Source organism: Dicentrarchus labrax, unplaced genomic scaffold, assembly GCF_905237075.1.
Source record: "Dicentrarchus labrax unplaced genomic scaffold, dlabrax2021, whole genome shotgun sequence".
In the NCBI taxonomy this organism is placed as follows: Eukaryota; Metazoa; Chordata; class Actinopteri; family Moronidae; genus Dicentrarchus; species Dicentrarchus labrax.
Window position 1 is genome coordinate 15,426,243 of NW_026136723.1, and position 18,147 is coordinate 15,444,389.

At 42.7% G+C, this 18,147-nt stretch overlaps 1 protein-coding gene across 39 annotated transcripts in view; it reads right to left on the minus strand.

Moving 5' to 3' along the window:
- Window positions 1-17,614, minus strand: part of clasp2 (cytoplasmic linker associated protein 2) — a 55,389-nt gene extending 37,775 nt beyond the window's left edge. For 37 of the 39 annotated variants that reach the window (XM_051390348.1, XM_051390346.1, XM_051390345.1 and 34 more), the window contains exons 1-7: window positions 16,644-17,614; window positions 10,981-11,059; window positions 7,658-7,761; window positions 6,884-6,975; window positions 5,453-5,528; window positions 4,573-4,670; window positions 18-88 (exon numbers count right to left, since the gene is read on the minus strand). In XM_051390348.1, coding sequence (XP_051246308.1) covers window positions 18-88; window positions 4,573-4,670; window positions 5,453-5,528; window positions 6,884-6,975; window positions 7,658-7,761; window positions 10,981-11,059; window positions 16,644-16,841 — 718 coding nt within the window. In that variant the 5' untranslated portion in view covers window positions 16,842-17,614. Of the gene's footprint in view, window positions 1-17; window positions 89-950; window positions 1,295-1,409; window positions 1,517-4,572; window positions 4,671-5,452; window positions 5,529-6,883; window positions 6,976-7,657; window positions 7,762-10,980; window positions 11,060-16,643 lie in introns of those variants that run through there. The other 2 variants (XM_051390357.1, XM_051390356.1) reach the window with 2 other exon arrangements.
- Between the last annotated feature and the right edge of the window lie 533 nt (window positions 17,615-18,147).

Genomic DNA, 18,147 nt, shown 5'->3' on the forward strand with positions numbered 1-18,147 from the left:
TGAGAAAAGGCACTGACCGTGACTCGGGCTGAGAGCCATGTTGCCTGAATTCAAGGCTTCATCAAAACGAGCAAATAACGTCTGTAACCTGGAGAGAAAGAGAAAAAAGGTTAGAGACCAAAGCACATTCATACATAACAAAGCCAATGAAATCATTATAATTGCAGAAAATCGAGAAATTGACAAATGAGAGTGAATTTGAAAAAACCATACTCAATCTAGAGCTGCACAATCAATCGAAATATTATCGAAATCACAAAAAATTAGCATTGCAGATGCTCCAATTTTTTGATAGAAAGGTAAAATGTGCGAAAGAACAGCATGATAATGAGGTACTAACACCCTGGTCTACAAATCTTGTTCTCCTGATTTAAGACAACCAATTTATTTGGTACACACCCCAAAAATTTCACATTATTTTCAGCAATTTTGCGTTTTTACCATATCGTGCAGCCCTAACTCAACTATCTTCACTGACAAGATCATGACAAAGAAAATGCACACAGATGGATCCCACACACAGCCACACCAATTTTGACCTAGAGACAGGCAAGGTGCTGTGAATCCTAAGTGAAAGTATCAGCAGCAGCAACATGTGGACAGCCTATCTGTCTTGTCTGTCTGTCTGCGGGTGGGTGTGTCCATCATGCCAGTCACACTCATGAAGCTGCAGCAGAAACACGACATGTCCTCCTGACATCCTGCTCAGCAACAAACACACACACAGGTGAGACTTTCGGCATGTTAATAAGGCAGACATCTTCCCCCAAATAACAAGTCAAGCTAAAATAACATCTTTGCACAAATAATAGCCTTAAACGTCTCCTGCACACTGAGCAGTGTCTACATATGACTGGTGTAAAGATAACACAACACAGACACAATGACCCACGTCCAGTAACATGCCCTAATGTCTCCTTTCCAAAAGCAAGAACAAGAGTCATACACACCGCCCTCTGTCTGTCTGTCTGTCTGTCTCTGTCTTTTGGTGCCCACAACTACCAGACAGCTTAGCAGGTCCTGATAAGTGACGATTAGCGTTGCAACGGGCACCTCAGCCGTGCAACATTTTCACGTGGTCCACTTTCCTTCATTAGCATTTTAATTTGCCTATTCTGTTCAGAAACAGCCCAGCCCTTAGTCTTCATTTGCCTCAGTATTTCCCAGTTGACTGATTAATAGGTTGCTGCGTTGCTGCGCAACGTTGCCTTAGCTCCCATGCTAGTGACACACTCCGGTCCTCGGCTTCCCTCAGCTCTTTGTAACCAACATGGTGCAGTGGCTCCAAGAGGAAGGGAGGAGGGAAGACGGGAAGACAGGAGGAGGGAGGGAGGGAGTGAGTGAAAGAGAAGGAGCCAAACAACGAGAAACCAAAGCATGCTACGGGCATACGACAAAGCACCACCTACTGTCACATATATGTACTGTATGCTAAGCACACAAAATTCATCTGAGTAACCTCCACAGCACTACAAAGAGTTAAATCTCAGACAGGGTCTTTGTGTGTGTGAGTGTGAGAGAGAGAGACAAGTGGGCCAGTTTGTGTGACAGGCAGCAAAGAGATTTAGTTACCCTTTACATAACCTCCCTCTTATACCCAGACACACATGCACACACACGCACACACCAGAGGGGGAGGGGCTGTACAGCTAGCGGCAGACAGAAAGAAAGGATGCTCCTCCCCCCTCTACGTCTCTCCTTCTCACCCCACTTGCCTGTATTCCCTCCCTCCCTTCTATTCCTCTTTTTAACTCCCACCTCCCTCTTCACATTTCCTAATTCAAGGATCCCATCTTCTCACCGCTGCACCTTTCACACTGAGCTCTCAATCTGTAGCAGACACAGATCAACTGTCATTGAAAAGGGGTCACCCGGAGACAGGGTGACCCACACCTTTCAGTTCCTCTCCCGCTCAAACACAAATGTGTGCTCGAGGCAGGTCTACCGAATGATTATTCAACCAGTATTTGACCCACTGATGGGAGACTGTCAAAGGTTAATCCCTTGTTGTTACTGTAGAGACTAACATCTACAACAGTATATCCATTCACATCACTGCAAGACCTTAGAAACACAAACACTATTACAGTACAGAGAAATACTATAGTTACATTTTAGTTCTCTCTGCACATCAGGGAGACATGATGTTCAATAACAATACTGATCAATAAAACTATCTGTAATGCAAACACAAACAAAGAAATCCTGGTAGCATCTGATCCGCACTGAACGCAGGGCAGGGCGAGCTGGGTCAAACTGCCAGGTCAGATGGTTCATACTGACCCATTCAGACTGACTGCCAAAGCAGGTTTAACCTGTGCCACTATCTGTCTGAAAGAGGTTATCGGGTTTACTGTTGAGTGAAGTCTAAATGAGTGATCTCATCCCACACTGACTAACATACACTGTTTACCGTTGTGCTGAACACTGACTAGATGAACTGACCTGGAAATGAAACTATTTTCCAATGCTGTTCTGAGAATTCTGGGACACTTTTAGGGACAAACCTAATTTTGTGTGATAACCTTCGTTATCATTCAACTGACACAGTCTGTAAACTTCATACTTTAACCTTCATTACCAGGCTGTTAAATTCAATAGTATCTATAGTATTCACATACTATGCCAGTATTCACATACTATAGATGCTGATCTTATTATCTATAAATGCTTGCACATCTCCAACAACTTTAAATTGTCACATTTACAGTATTTCAGAACTGTAGGTCTTTGGTTTACTTATTACAATGCATTTGCTTTTATATAACAAATTACAATTCAAAAAGGGGCGTGAGTGGCGAGTAGGCACTACTAACGCGTTTGGCCAGTTCAGTCCAGAACGAGTCTGGCCTACGTTTGGCTGTATCTGTCATCAGGACTAACTGTCTGTCTGTCAGCAGCAGCTCCTGAGAGGCTGAAAGGACAAGTGTCTTTACCAGGCTGACGGAGGCTTAACAGGAAGAAATCAGCACTGTTATTAGTGATATATGAGTTGAAGGAAATGCCAGAATATGCCACATAATGAAACTCACCACCACACTGAGAGCCTTCCTTGATCAATCATTATCATTTAAGAATTTAAAAACAAATGTGTGTGGATTAAACAGCTGGCTGTGGAGATTACATTTCACTAAGCAAGCCAGAGGAAAAAACTAAACTTGCAGCATAAAAAACATGGAGGATCCCCGGGGTGACAGACTTGTCTTGGACTCCGTGTTGATTGATACATTTGATCAAATCTAACTGTTCCAGTGACGTTAGAAACACTTCTAAAAGCATTTTCTACGTGGATTAGCCTTCAGATTGTCCTCAACTGCATGAAAAAAATCTAATTATACACATTAGCCACAGCCTCCAGGCCTACCCCCAGTTATTTGGGTAGGTAATGTAAACAACTTTTCATACAAACAAAATAAAACACAACTGTGCGTTTGATGTAGTACTGTAGACTCAGATACAGGCAATTTCCAACATGGGTTGAACATGGGTCTTTGAGTGTTTAAATGATATAATAATAGTGCTTTGGTCAACTTCTTACTTTTAACCCTTTTGCTTTCTCTAATGCTCTCACCACCTTTCCACCTCTACACTCTGTCACAACAACCCCTTTCTCTCCATTATCTGATGCTGGCTCTACAGGGTTGATATGTGATCCGGTCAGCCTGTCTGCAGCCCTGCATTCCACCCAGCAACCATATACTAACATAAACACACTAAATCTCCACCTAGCCTTCATAACAGTGCTCCAATATTATCAGTAAAGTAACAATTCATGCATGTATGAATTTCAGTGTACTTTAAAGAATTTCATATTAAGTGAACAAGCATTGGTTTCAGACCTAAATCACTGCATCTGTCAGACCTCGACATATAACCTAAGGGGACAGACACACACCAGTCTGCATAAATCCTACATACACAGACAGCGTGTTTACACTGGAGACCAACAGGCTTAATATGCGCAACACATGACACATGGCCACAGCCAGCATTCACAGACGCAAGACTCATACTGAGCAGTCAGCACACAACACTGGCTGCTGCTCAGATCTCACACATGGGAGATAGAGGGAAGGGGGGGGTCACTGTGTGCTTAGAATAACCCTCAACCCAGAACATGTAACCAGGACGACCAAGGAAGGACGAAACCACTCAATGGACCTCTTCAGATGACATGAACACACACACTTTCTCCAGTTTTTCCCCCAACTCTGTTACTCCACCCAAACGCCTTTGTACCCCCATCTGCGCCCCCCGCCCCCCCCCAGTCAGTCAGTATTGTGCTCTGGATGAAAGTGCCTCTGTGTGTGTGAAGGGCAGAGTGGTGCATGGTGTGGCCTGGGACAGACTGAGTGCCAAGGCCACGGGACCCACAGACCCTCCACACAACTCATCCCCGCTGTGCAGAGTGCGCACACACACACACACACACACACACACACACACACACACACACACACACACACACACACACACACACACACACACACACACACACACACACACACACACACACACACACACACACACACACACACACACACACACACACACACACACAAATAAACTCACCGTGCAGCAGGGAGTCCTCTCTTTCCCAGGTCGATTCTGACCTTGTCTCCAACGTGGCGATAAATATCCACCAATGTTGTTATGGAGGCCTCACGTACCTACAGACAGCAGACATTAACCAAGTTAAAAGTCCTACACACACAAACATACACATGTAGACGCACACAGAAAAGGACTTCACACTATACTAGTATACCATGAAATGGTGTGTGTATTTAGGATTACAGTTAATTTTCCATAATAATTCCATACAGATTACCCTCTTTCTCCACTGTCTGATTACACTGCATCAAGGGTTGTAAACGTAAACACATTCAAAATATACCCTTAAGGGCCCATACTCATCCCACTACTGGGAGACATCTGATTTGCTGGTCATGTTTTGAGCACTGTTGTGATTGGGTAATGGGATGCTGTTAAAGGGATTCTCTGCCTGTTGAGGATGTTGATTGGTCGGGACAGTATGTGGGTAGATAATCATTGGGTAGACGATAGGAGCAGATTTCGGTTTCGGGGTGCAACTCCACAGGAGTTTAAAACAACCTCTCTCTATCCGTCTCTCTCTCAATCACACATTCAGCTAGTACTTCTGTGTGGGATAATGGTTGGGTGCTGGTGCTCACGATTCAGCAGTGAAGCTGGGTAGGGGACTCTACAGAGCCCATCTCCTCACTAATAACAGTAATAATCACTGAGCTGCCTTAAGATCCCTGCCAACACTCTAGATGCTGAGAACTAAACCACAGGCTTAGCTACAGACTGATACAAGAACGATACAATGACCTCCACCCACTTACACTCATTTACAGAAATGACAGTATAAACAGATATCCATGTATATGTTGATTATGTGTCATATTGCAAAGGCACTGTGTCTTACCTGCGGGTTCTGGTCTCCACTCAAAGAGCAGAGATGAGGAACTAGTTTACTGAGGCTTAGTTGCTGGGCTCCATACCTGAAAGAGAGCCAGAAGAAGACAAGAAAATGAGAGGGATTATATTTATTCATGACAATGTTAAGCAAGTATGAAACATCTGATCTTACTGTCAAATGAATATCTTGCACCTCATTCATATCATATTTTCAGGTATGAGGAAGAAGTTTCTGTGAATTTCTGAAAGCCTGGTCTAACTTAGGAAAAGGATTTATGAACTCTAGGATATATAGAACTTATTTGGCACTTAAAGTGTACTTCATTCATAACTCAAGTTAGCAGAGAGAGCTCAACGCACTGCAAGCAAATGACAAATAAACCATCACCAACAACACCAAACCACTGCAAGTAAACAAAACACAAGGAAATTGAGAAATAAGGAAAATAACACATACAACAGCAGAAATAACTATTTGGAGGAAACAAGAACAAACTAATTAATTTAGAAAAGAACAGAAGACAAAGATTTTGCATATGATACATTAAGAATTCAGGCAAAAAGTCGTACACACAGCCCAGAAATCATGTGACATTAATACTGACTATTTGCAAGTAATGCTGGATTGGGAGAAATTAATAAGCTGTGAAACTTTTTTGTCTTGATGTACCAATAACCGTTGCAAACACACCATTGTATTTCTAGTACACACACACACACACACACACACACACACACACACACACACACACACACACACACACTTTTCTTTTATTTCCCCAGATGTGATCTCTTGGACCTCCTCTGGCTTCTGGCAAAACCATGACCGCCATATTTTGTTTGGAACGTAGTAGTAACATACAATCCCATTTCAATAGCTCATTCATGTTGATTTAAAAAAGCAAGTCCTCCATCAGGCCTGACAGCTTCAGGTCGAGGTGAATTGAGGACAGTTTTTAAAAAACTCTCAAGCAACAACAAGCGACATGTATGCTTAAAGGCTGTTACCGTCACACGACAAAAGTGGTGGTGCCATTTGTAGCACGTGTGCCACTTCTACAGAGTCACACTAACAGTTAAGAAGATTAACCCCCCGGAGACAGAGACTGTGTGTTTCTTGAACAAACAAATCGGGGCATACTCACGGAGAGTAGCAATGACAACACATGGGGGGGGGGATCGACCTTATTTTCAGTGTGCCGAACATTAACAAACTCATACAGAAGATGTATGGTGTCAGTGTATTAAAATTGCAGAGACGTTCTGTATATACTACACACCAATGAGGTTTATAGTAAGTACTACAATTAGATATATTATATGTTTACATTTTGAATGTATTGTGAGGACTAACATATGAGCCTCTGCCCACAATTTACAATGTATTCTTTAACGTCACCCTGGAAGTGATACAGATTAAGAAGGGGAAGTTACTCACGTGCTGAGCGTGGCACTGAGACAGAGGCAGATTCCTTCTCGACTGCGGAAGTTCTTGTGTTTAAAACCAGGAAGTAGCCTTTCCCAAACGTACTGGACGGAGGAGGAAGCGGAGGAGAGAGAAAAGGGAGAGATGAGAGAAAGAAGGAGAGAAATACAGTGTCAGTAGGATCGAGCAGAGAAAGGTTCTGCCAGGCAGCTCCTTGGGGGTTTGAGCAGATTACAGAGTACAGAGGAGGTTACAATCTGTGGAGGTGTGTGTGTGTGTGTGTGTGTGTGTGTGTGTGTGTGTGTGTGTGTGTGTGTGTGTGTGTGTGTGTGTGTGTGTGTGTGTGTAGATAACACAAAGCAGAGTGGAGATGTAGCCTGAGTAATTCATTTAATATCCAGAAGAGGGAGCCCAACTTCTAAGGTGCAGTGAGTATCTACTGATGCAGAGCTGACTGTGATTTGTCTACCGTCTCCATCTTGATTATGCATTCTTCGAAATAACTGGAATAACGGCAGTTGAACTGAATAGGTCTATTGCATATACTGACTTTACTAACAGCATACAAAACACACGACACAACACACTTTTTAACAGATGCAATCTACTGTTGGTGCCTAAACTTGAAATACTCCAGCAGTTGTGAAACTCTATGGAACAACTAGTATTTAGTCTTGATCAACATCAAAATTATCTCACTATCTTTCTGTCATTTATTATAAGAGGCCTTATCTAGTCAGGGTCCTAACGCACTGATTTTTATGTACATGTCTGTGTGTGTCTCACCATGGGCGAGGCAGTCTGCTCCATACAGCGAAGGATGAGAGCTTGGCTGTTCTCCCTGACCTGGTCCTTCCCGTCACCCAGCCTGTCCACCAAAGCTGGCAGAACTACAGACAGAAAAAGAGAAACAAGAGAGAGACAGAGAGGGTGGGGCAGTGATGAGAGTCAGAAAAATGCAGTTTAATGTGCAGCATTTACATCAAGTTCAGGAGAAATTAGGCCACAAACGACTCTCAGGCTCTCTCTACCGGATTTAAATGCTTAAAAAAATACAATAAAGACTGCCCCCAAGTGGAGTGCCTTTAAAACACACAAGATATATGCTGATCGTAAGTTACAGTCTGTAGGTGTGTGAGAGAGGAGCAGACAAAAACTCATAATATAAAACCTTAAGCAATACCACAATGAACAACAGGGCGCTGAGAAGACCACCAGGGCTCTGACAAATGAGTGGAAAGAGAGGACAGGAAATGAGAAATAGACCGTGACTAAAATAATGTCATGATCATCAAATGCTTTCATGTCAGCTGCACTTTATCGAACACATAACTGCCCCAGTAGCACGGCCTATGTAATGCAGTGACGCACACTGTAAAGAATAAAAAGTAAGAGCCTTTAAACGCTGGCAGCCAAGTGAACTATAGGGATTTTGGCAACTACAGGATTCAAATGGTTCCTCTAATCCTCTATGAAATGAGGAGCAGAGTCAGCTATTTTAAGGTTTAATATCAGATGAACGGGTACTTGACAGTTTTTTATCTGACGACCTGCCAACGGTGGGTGCAATATGAATAAATAATCTTCGGTGGTGAAGAGACCATTTAAAAGGACGAAGCTGGTGTTATTCTGTATTTTTCTAATTATCAACAAATCCCATGAAAAGGCCGCAATGATTTGTTCCTACAAGAATTGTAGCTTGATATATCTTATTCCTCTGTGCCATTAGACTTACAATGTTGTCCAAAAGCTATTAAAAACACATCAATGAACCAAAAGTTTGCACTGGTGATGGTGTTTCTTCATTATGATGAGCACTGTGGTTTATTTTTGAGTCAAGCCCACATACAGCGTCCTCCTTTTATATATGGGCAGTAGTCCCAAATTCCCAGCTTAAAATAGTCACCAACTATTTACTCCTGTTTCAGGCACGTTTGCTAAAAACTACAGCGACCCGCTGTTTTAAGAAATGTTTTGCCTTTTGTAAATGACAGTATATATCTATTGTTTTTCAGGAGGAAGTAATGGGCTTCTAGATGAGAGCCACAAACATTGCAGGGAAGTCAGAGAAGTATTCAGAGGCATGGTTTTGGTCTTTGACAGCAACAAAAACATCACCAGCCTTATCCCTTCACTCACAAAGTCAAAAATCCAAAACATGGTTTAAATGGCTCGTCTTAGTCAACAAACCCACAACCCTGTGAACAACCCTGTGAAACAAACTGCCCAAATCAGCTGAATCTTTCTGTTTGATCATCAAATGGAAAACATTAAACTTTCTGAGTTACATAAAACCATAAACCTCCCTTTGACATTCATGCAATGAGATAAACAGAAACACACACAGAATGGCATGAGCACATAAACACACACTCACACACACACACTCCTACCAGCATTCCTAGTCTGCAACCTCATGTGATGTCATCCGTCTTTTTCCTGTGCTGTGTGTATGTGTATGCACGTGCATGCGTACATTATGTTACCATAACAGCTGGTTGTCTTGGCAACAAGGACAATACTCTCAAACAGAAAAAATGACAAGGGGGGGCATTGTTGCATACAACGTCATCTGTAGTAAGGACCCACACACACACACACACACACACACACACACACACAGCTTGTATGTGGCAAGTTCACAGAGTTGTTTCATCTTTTTCAACAAAACAATGAAACTGGCAAATGACACAGCTGCTGGATGGCCAATCACATCACTTTATTTCATCTGTCACACTGCAAACAAGAAGAAAATATCAAGTGCAGCCTTATAGGATCTGTGTGTTTCACTTCCATGTCACGTCTGGGAGTTACTTTGCACGATGGCACAGCATACAGTGTAATGGCAGCAACCAAGTACAATGACTCAGTCCTGTAGATCAATACAATCACTCACTCTCAATGATCTCATCTTCCTCCCCTCTGAGTGTGTGTGGGAGGAGGGTGGATGCAGGGAGAAGGACAGAGAGCACAGGAAAGGAGAGATGGAAGTCAAATGGAGGGAGGGAGATTCCAGAGCCAGCGGTGGCTCAGAGAGAGATGTTTTTACCATCAATCTAAAACACACACTTCCATTACACACACACACTCATACACAGCGCTGGGCTAATGCACCGTCCTAGACTGTGGGCGAGATAAAGTGTGGTGGCAGAGTGCACAGTGTGACAGGTCCAGTCATCCAAAGCTCAAAGCTTCACTGCAGGACTGAGTGTGTTAGTTGGGGACAAGAGCCAGTGTGGCTGACAAAGACAGCTGGTGACACCTTCAGCGGGCACACACAAGGGCTGGCACTGACATAACACACACATACACACTCACAGAGTAGGAAATCTGATACGGGATTCAGTGTATGAGGTCATATGAATGTGAGGTGTGGTTTTGGGGTGTAATAGACAGAGCTACAATGTGGCAGACAATTCAGAGCCTAAATATAGAGGCTAAAGGATGTATAATAGAGAGGGGGTGGTGCCAGGCTTTAGAGCAGTGCTTCTGCTGGTCTGTCTCAGAGGAACCACAAAGTGGAAGTGAGAGACAAAATGGACGGACATAAGCCAAAATGTTGACGAGTCTATACAACAATACACAAACCACCCCACATGTAACAGTACAGAGTAGAGTTGCTGAGTACAGTTTGGGAAATAGTATTGATTTCAGCCATATATACATTTTTCTCTTTAGAAACTACTTGGACTAAAGCCAAGAGGGCAAACCCATCCCTGACTAGCTCTCACTGCTTTAGATAATGGGAGGATGAACATTTACCTTTGAGCCTGTTGAACTGAACAAAGAATGACATTCATGTAATCCCTTTCACAAAGAATGACAAACTAAATTCTAACAGTGTGTGCTGGCTATATACTGACTGACAACAGGTTTGTACAGGTTTGCTATCTATTTCATGGACAAGTGAACTCCCACAAAACATAACAAGTTTTTCTGTGTATCATAAAGTTGTTTGTATTTCAGCATTTCAGAAGCAAGAAAAAAAAATCCCTTTCAAGTGTGCAAACTCAGTTTAAGAACAAATAAAACATTTCATGAATCAGTTTCACTGGAAATAGAGCACAACCTAAAGGAAACTCTTGGAGTGGATAAGTTAGATATCTCACCTGTGCCCAGGTATCCTTTGAAGCGCTCTCCCATACGCTCCACAAACGCACCACAGATGTCTATCCCCAACAATGCCACCTACAAAACACAAAGAGTAACAGAGGCAAAGGTTATAGTGGACATAAGCATGGCTTCAGGATATTTTACAGCAGTTTCCTGTACTTTTCATGTAAAAAGGTACATTTCAACCAGTTTCACTGTCTAGATGCTTACACATCTACAATGGTAGCAGTGACAGGAAGACACCTGGGCTGAGGATTTAATTAGGTTCTCATAGCAGAGATTTTAGCAGAGGTTTAAGTCTGATCTTGGCATCCCAAATTGATTTTTAAAATGCCGACTCAAACGTCTCCCAAGTCTGCTGACTATGCTAACAGCCAAGACTTTAACGGGTAGTTTTGTCATGTTCAAGGAATTAGTCTCTCCATGTCTCCCTTTCAAGATGCAGGCTAGTCAGTCTGCCCACAGCTTTCTAAAGGCTCAGTATGTAGAAATCAGAGGCATCTAGCGGTAGTAGTTGCTGATTGTAACGCTTTTGCCTCATACTCCTTTTCCAAGCATGTAGGGGAAACTATGGTGGCCGTGAATCGCGCATAAAAACGTGAAAGGCGCAATCTAGAGCCAGTGTTTGGTTTGTCTGTTCTGAGCCACTGTGGAAACATGGCTGACTGTTTGCCAGCAGAGACTGGCAACAGCTAATTACAGCTGAGTTCACGACAGAAATAAAGTTCAAACTGGAACTGATTTGTACTGAACCACTTGGGAGTCTCATGGGGTAAAAAAACAAACACACATCACCAAACCCAGTGCAAGGTTTAGCAGTCTGTAAAATAAAATAATTATTTTTTTGTTGTCCATACTGGAAGTCCAGTGTTTCTCTCATTGCAGTATATTTCTTTCCTACCATGTCACCCCCCACCGCAGATTTAACAGGTTGTCCATCGATGGTGTTTCCACAGTCTGGTGATAATTAAATGACACAGGGCTGCGGGATGAGTGAGCAGCACTAGGTTTACACCAGGCTACTGTGATTTTCCATCCACCTGTTATATTTGCTTTACATTTGAACATATGCACGTAAACTAGGGCTGCACAATATGGTAAAAACATCATATTGTGATTATGTTTTACAGATATCGTGATTCACAATCATTTTTGCATCACAAATTGAATTTTCACCCCCCAAAAAACATTAAAAATGTGATTTGCATTTTGTGATTTGATAATATTTCGATTAATTGTGCAGCCCTAATGGAAACCCCTGATCCCAACATACAACGGCTTGTTATGGTGATGATTATACCAGAGCCAGATCTATTCACTGATAAAAACCCTGACAAGTAGAGCAAAGCCCCAGTAGACTTTGAAAGTGGACTCTTCAGTTGAGATTATTTTGTATGGTGTATGGTGCTTGGCTAAGGCTGAAAACTTGTTGGTATGAATAGAGATGATACTCTAGTTAGTCAGAAAAAAGTCTCATAAACTTATACATACATAATACCATACTGTGTCTGAGGTTAACAGCTGTGGCACTCTTGATTATGTAACCTTCCTGTGCCCTCTTTACACCGTCTGCGTAACAGCAGCTAATGGAATCACTCATTTGCACTTTTGGGAAATTTGGTAATAATCTAATGACTTTCTGCACATCATAAAGAGGCCTTCAGTCAACTGTAGAATAAAATGTTGAGGTGACAACATGAAAGATGTATGCAATGTCATGTTGTTTGTTAAAGGGATCCTTGTCTACAGCCACTGTGCTCTAGCTAAAAGAAAAACTGGCATGTGATATGACTCGTAGGGGGAAGGTAGGCTGGATTTTTGTCTAGTGGTAAAGTTGAGTTTTCCACTGTGTTTCTGATTAGGATCACATCCCACACTGCGCTGTGCTCCTGGAATGCTTGTTTTGGCAGTGCTGCGGTAACACTGAACAGTCCAAAAAGAAAATCCATTAAAATATTATTCTCCAGACTCCTCTGTCCTGTTGACTGCAGTTTTTCCCTATTTTAGTCAAAGGAAGAGCAGAGCCAGGTAACCACAGTAATAAAAAGGGGGAGAATGGAGGGGCAGTGAGGTAAAATACAAGGACGAAGGCCAAGTAATACCAAAGAAAACAAAAATCACCTGGACTAGAAACATGAGCTCTGGGTCACTATGATGACTCCCTCATACTGATCTAAAATAGAGGAGGAGGGGAAGGAAAACAGCAGGAGAAAGAAACAGTACAGGAAGGACACAGCCCTGAGGCCTACCCTCCCCCTCCTCCATCCTCCACCCAAGCACCCCAACAAGCTCGCGCCCACAACCATATGGCATCTTCTCTTGGAGAGAGAGGAGATAGTGGAGGTGAGATGGAAGGGACTGGGTGTGTTATCTACCTTGAACAGGAATAAACATTTGTAATGGAGGTTTTCTCCTGCTTTAAAGGCCTTTTCCAGTGAAGATCTGACTAGGGTTGAGGCAGGAATGAGGGAGGAAAGAAGAAAGGCCAAATGGGCACTTAGGTATTACCCACAAATACGAAAAAAACATCGGGCATGTGGGCAAAGCAGTGTCTAAAAGGATGTTCTACAACTCAGCTGTATCTCTGGCTTCATAACATCACTGTGACTGAGGTATACTGGAGGGGGGAAAAACAGTAAATATTTAGCACGGTATGAATGGTTCTTTGTGAGGACTCAGGTTGGCGCGTACGATGGCTTAGGCTGTTAATTCGCATACCATGTACAGGGTTTACTCTGGATTCTAGGGAGGCTTAAAGTGAGTTTTGGACAGAAAAACAGGGTCAAAGGCTCACACAGCAACATCTGAGAGTGGACAAAATGTGCTGAAACTATTTGGACTTTAATCCATTAGTTGATCAGTTAGTAAACAACAACTATTAATGTTCGAGCCATTTATCAAGCAAAAACAGCACATATTTACAGGTTCCTATGGGAGGCTCATGGAAGTTCAAATCCCTGCTCACGCTGTGTGGCTAAATATATACTCACTTTCATCACGGTGGACACTGGGCGATTGGTAGGCAAATTGTTGTCACACTAAATTTTGTGGTATTAAGAAATGGGAAATGGTGCCTTTGTTTCATGAAGTACCAGATAACATTCAGCCTATTATTGCTATATTGGCACAGTCACATTTTTTTAATTGTTACAGCATTTTCCTAAGGGTGTGGGTGGTGCCTAACATTGCTGAGATGATGGCAACATAATGGGAAAGACAAAGCAGACCTCCATTTTCTGTATTTGAGCACTGAGATTTGATCAAACTGCAATAAGCACCTGGAGCTCTTCTCCTAACCACCAATCTACGGTTAATAAAGCAGGCAAAAAAATTTTAAAAGCTGCAATCAGTTTTCCGTACTGGAAGGTTTCCATTGTTAACCACCTGCACAAAGAGTTGAATTTGCAATAACTGCAGACTAACAAAAGAGAAATTAGAATATTTAATACTGCAGTGGACACTTTTAACTGGTAAATGCTACCTGCAGACTGGGTTTGATCGGTTTCCTTATTGTATCTTAAAATCAGCACTGTGCCCATAAATGCATCATGCAAAATTAATGCCTTCAGGCACTGAGCCCTCTGTGATTTTGCAAGAGCAAAACATATAAAGTGAGTCTGCTCTTCAACCTATTGAAAGATGAGGGTGAAACTGACTCATTGCCAAAAAAAGGCACAGACAAAGTCACATAAGTGAAACAGAGAGATGAGGAGAGACAAGGGACGGATGAAATACAACATTTTATCCCTTCCTAAAAGAGGAACTTGGGTGCAACAGTCGGCCTATCTGAACATGTAATGTATTTATGAGTCGTGACTTATGTTTTCCGCTCCCCTACCCATACCCCATTTATCACTCCAGCTCTCAAATCCCCCTTTAACTCCTCTTTCATTTTCCACCTCTCCCGTCATCACTCCTTTCTTCCTTCTCTGTGTGCTGACTCAGCATCTTGCTTACAGCTAAGTCCTCTGTCCTTTTGCCCGACAGGGAGCCAATCAGAATCACCAAAGGCCTGCTATGTGAAGACCTCGGGGGGTCTCTCGCTCATCACTGCCAGACTCTGATCTGAGCTCAGGTTACTGTATGTGTCATCCACAGAAAAAAACAAATCTGAACAAAGGGGACACATTAGCTTGTTGCAGCTTGGGATGAAATTCATGGAGGTGGACGAAGAAGAGAAGCCTGAAGCGTACAACATAATAAATTTTTTTTAAAAATCACCTTTGATTAATGTTCTAGTCTAAACTGCAAACATTCATAGTAAACAAAGAATGGTTCTCTCAAATTAAGAAAGATCTTTTAGATCTAAAACTACAAAACCACAAAAACTCCACCTCCACTTTTTCCCCTATTTCTGCAAATGTCTACAGTTCTCCCATCTATAATCAATTTAAAAGCACTATCGGCACCATAAATTTGTTTTGAGGTTTGCAAAACTAGAATATCATGGGACAGTGCAGAATCTGTAATTATTTAGAAATTGGAGGATGTGAAGGAAAATTTATAAATCCTTAACTGTTGTTTTGTCCAATATGTGCACCTAATGATTTAAGTCTTCATTTGTCTCTAAAAGAAAACAAATGTGAGATACTTGTTGTATTGGTGCTTGAAATAAGTGTAGCCAATTAAAATAGCGGTATTGGCTAATGTTTATCAAGTTCTCCGTAGTAAATGGGAATTAGTTGACCACGTTGTTTTTAAAAGATTATAACAACCGAGTCAAATGAGCATTTTCAACCACTAGAAAGAGAGACCAAGAAAGGACGAAAGAAAAGCACCATTTCCACGCTCTTACAGTCTTGCTGACTCCTGCTTATCAGTGCAGACAATGTTAATCAGATGTTCATCAAAAAGAGTGAGAGGAGTCCAATTTCAGCACGCCTCGAAAACAGATTTCAGACTGTTTTAACTTGCCGTCTGGACCGATGTGATACCTTGGCAAAAATGTCACATTCCAGCGTTTTTTGTGATATGGCAAAGAGTGCAGGAAAGGCCACACACACAAACACACAGAGTATGAAGTGAAAATGTGTGAAAAGGCTAAAGGAGATAATGAGAGCGTGGGTCTATATGTGTGTAAGAGCGATGGAGAGCAGACATAGGTCATAACAATGAGTCTCCTAACCCCTCCCCCATCCTCCATCCCACCCAGTGCTCCAGTAATATGTAGTACAGTGCTGACAATGGGTCCCCTCAACACAGACACACAGTCTCAGCTGAAACAATGATCTAAACTTCAACAAACCACAGGAATGCCCTGCAAACCTCCTACTCTGTCTCCGACTGGGATGACATTTAAAAATGTCTGCCTCTTGTGATCCAGGAATGGGCTACCAGGACGTTAAAAAAGAAACACATCCTTCAGTTTTGTGCTGTATGAAAACGCAAAATAAAATCGTGAATCTTCTATCTACCAGTTTTATGAGCTCTGATTTACAGGAGATCACATGGTCCTCTTCATACCACTACATGATGACAACTCGTTTGAAATCGCCTCTGCTGAAGTGCACTGAATCCAACTTCTTGGCCAATAACAATAAATTCCCATCACCATTTCACTGGCTAAAGTGCTGGAGATTTAAATCCTATGAAACGACCGACGGGGGTTGACTGTTGCAGTGACACCGCGATACTCACAAGACTGGCCAAGATCTCTCACCTTGAAATTGCTGGCGTTCACCCATCCCGTTAGCTCGTCCACAGTCTTATCCAGCCGGGGTTTGTCCTGCTCCACGTCCGGGGAGCGCTGCGGGTCGTTCAGGTAGTCAATGAGGTCCTGACCGACCTGCAACCTGCGGGTAACGTCTTTCTGCACTACCTGCTGGTAAAAATAGTCCATGTTGTCATGTTCCTCCATTGGGCACTCGGTGCCGTGTGGCCAGCCACTGAAGCCAGCCGAAGACAAGAGACAGTGGTCGGTGCGACGGGGTCCGAAAAAGGTTTTATTTGTAGTCCCGATGAGGGGCAGAGAGACTGTGTGATCTGGACTGCGTCTATCGGATGTTTGTTCATCAACATACAATCCCTTGTAATAAAAAAATACAATTAATTTATCTCACAAATCATCCTTCTGCCCAAATCAAAAGCTCAACTTTGTATGACAAAGACGTTGCTCGCTAGCTCCCTCACTATATCGTTACAACATTAGCTCAGAAGGTTAACTTTAACTTATAACTTACTACTTCAAGAAAGTTCAGCTAATAGTAGTGCACACCAGCAGGTTCCTTCAATATATCCGCATCAAAACAGCCTATCAATCCTGGCTGGCTGTCTGTTATGCTAACAAAAAATAGCACCTAGCTAGTTAGCACAGCGACCCAAACAAGGATAGACCGCCTCTCATCAGCTAGCTCAGTTAGCTCGGCTGGCTAACGTCAGTGATCCGCAGGCCTAACGCCCGGTTGCTCTCCGCTTCTCTATTCCATGACCACAGGCTGGAAAGTCTGCTGAGCTTCCAGCTGTCGAGTCCTTCAGCGGTAAAGTTGCACCAAACTCCCACAATAAGGGCTCAGCTCCAGTCCCGCGGTAACTGGTTTCTCTTTAAGCCGAGAATAATCGCCGCTACCGCTCAACCTGTGAGGAGGCGCTGAAAGGCTGCGCTGCTGCTGCCGGGGACTGCAGTTTACAGGGGGCGCAACCGATCAACGATCAGGCCGATGGGTCTTCGGGCACCGCACAGCTGGCCAGCATAATGCCTGATGTAAAATATCAGATCATCAACTGCACTGTGGATAAATAGGGTAATAGGTACACAAGAAGTAAATAAAATTATTTTTTTTGTCATTACTTATGGGAAGATAATTTCTATTTCTTGTGTATCAGACACACCGCGCTGTTTATGTGGGTGTGTCTGCTGTCTGCACGGCTCTCGGGTGACATCTAGCGCTTTAGCTGCGGTGTGGTCTGTATTTAGTTTGCCGCAGTTTATTAAAAAAGTACTCTTTAGATCAGGAGTCTCAAACTCAAATTGTATTGGCGCCACTGCTGTCATAGGAGGGCCACTTTAACGTTTAGGTACTACAAGGAAACGCAGTATTCCCGAAAAACGTCCACTGGTAACTTCATACTAAACAAAAAACTGCAAACGGCAGTTTCTATACACTTTTACATCATCACCTTGCTTGATAATTAATTATCATTTTATGTGAAGGGGGTAGTTCACA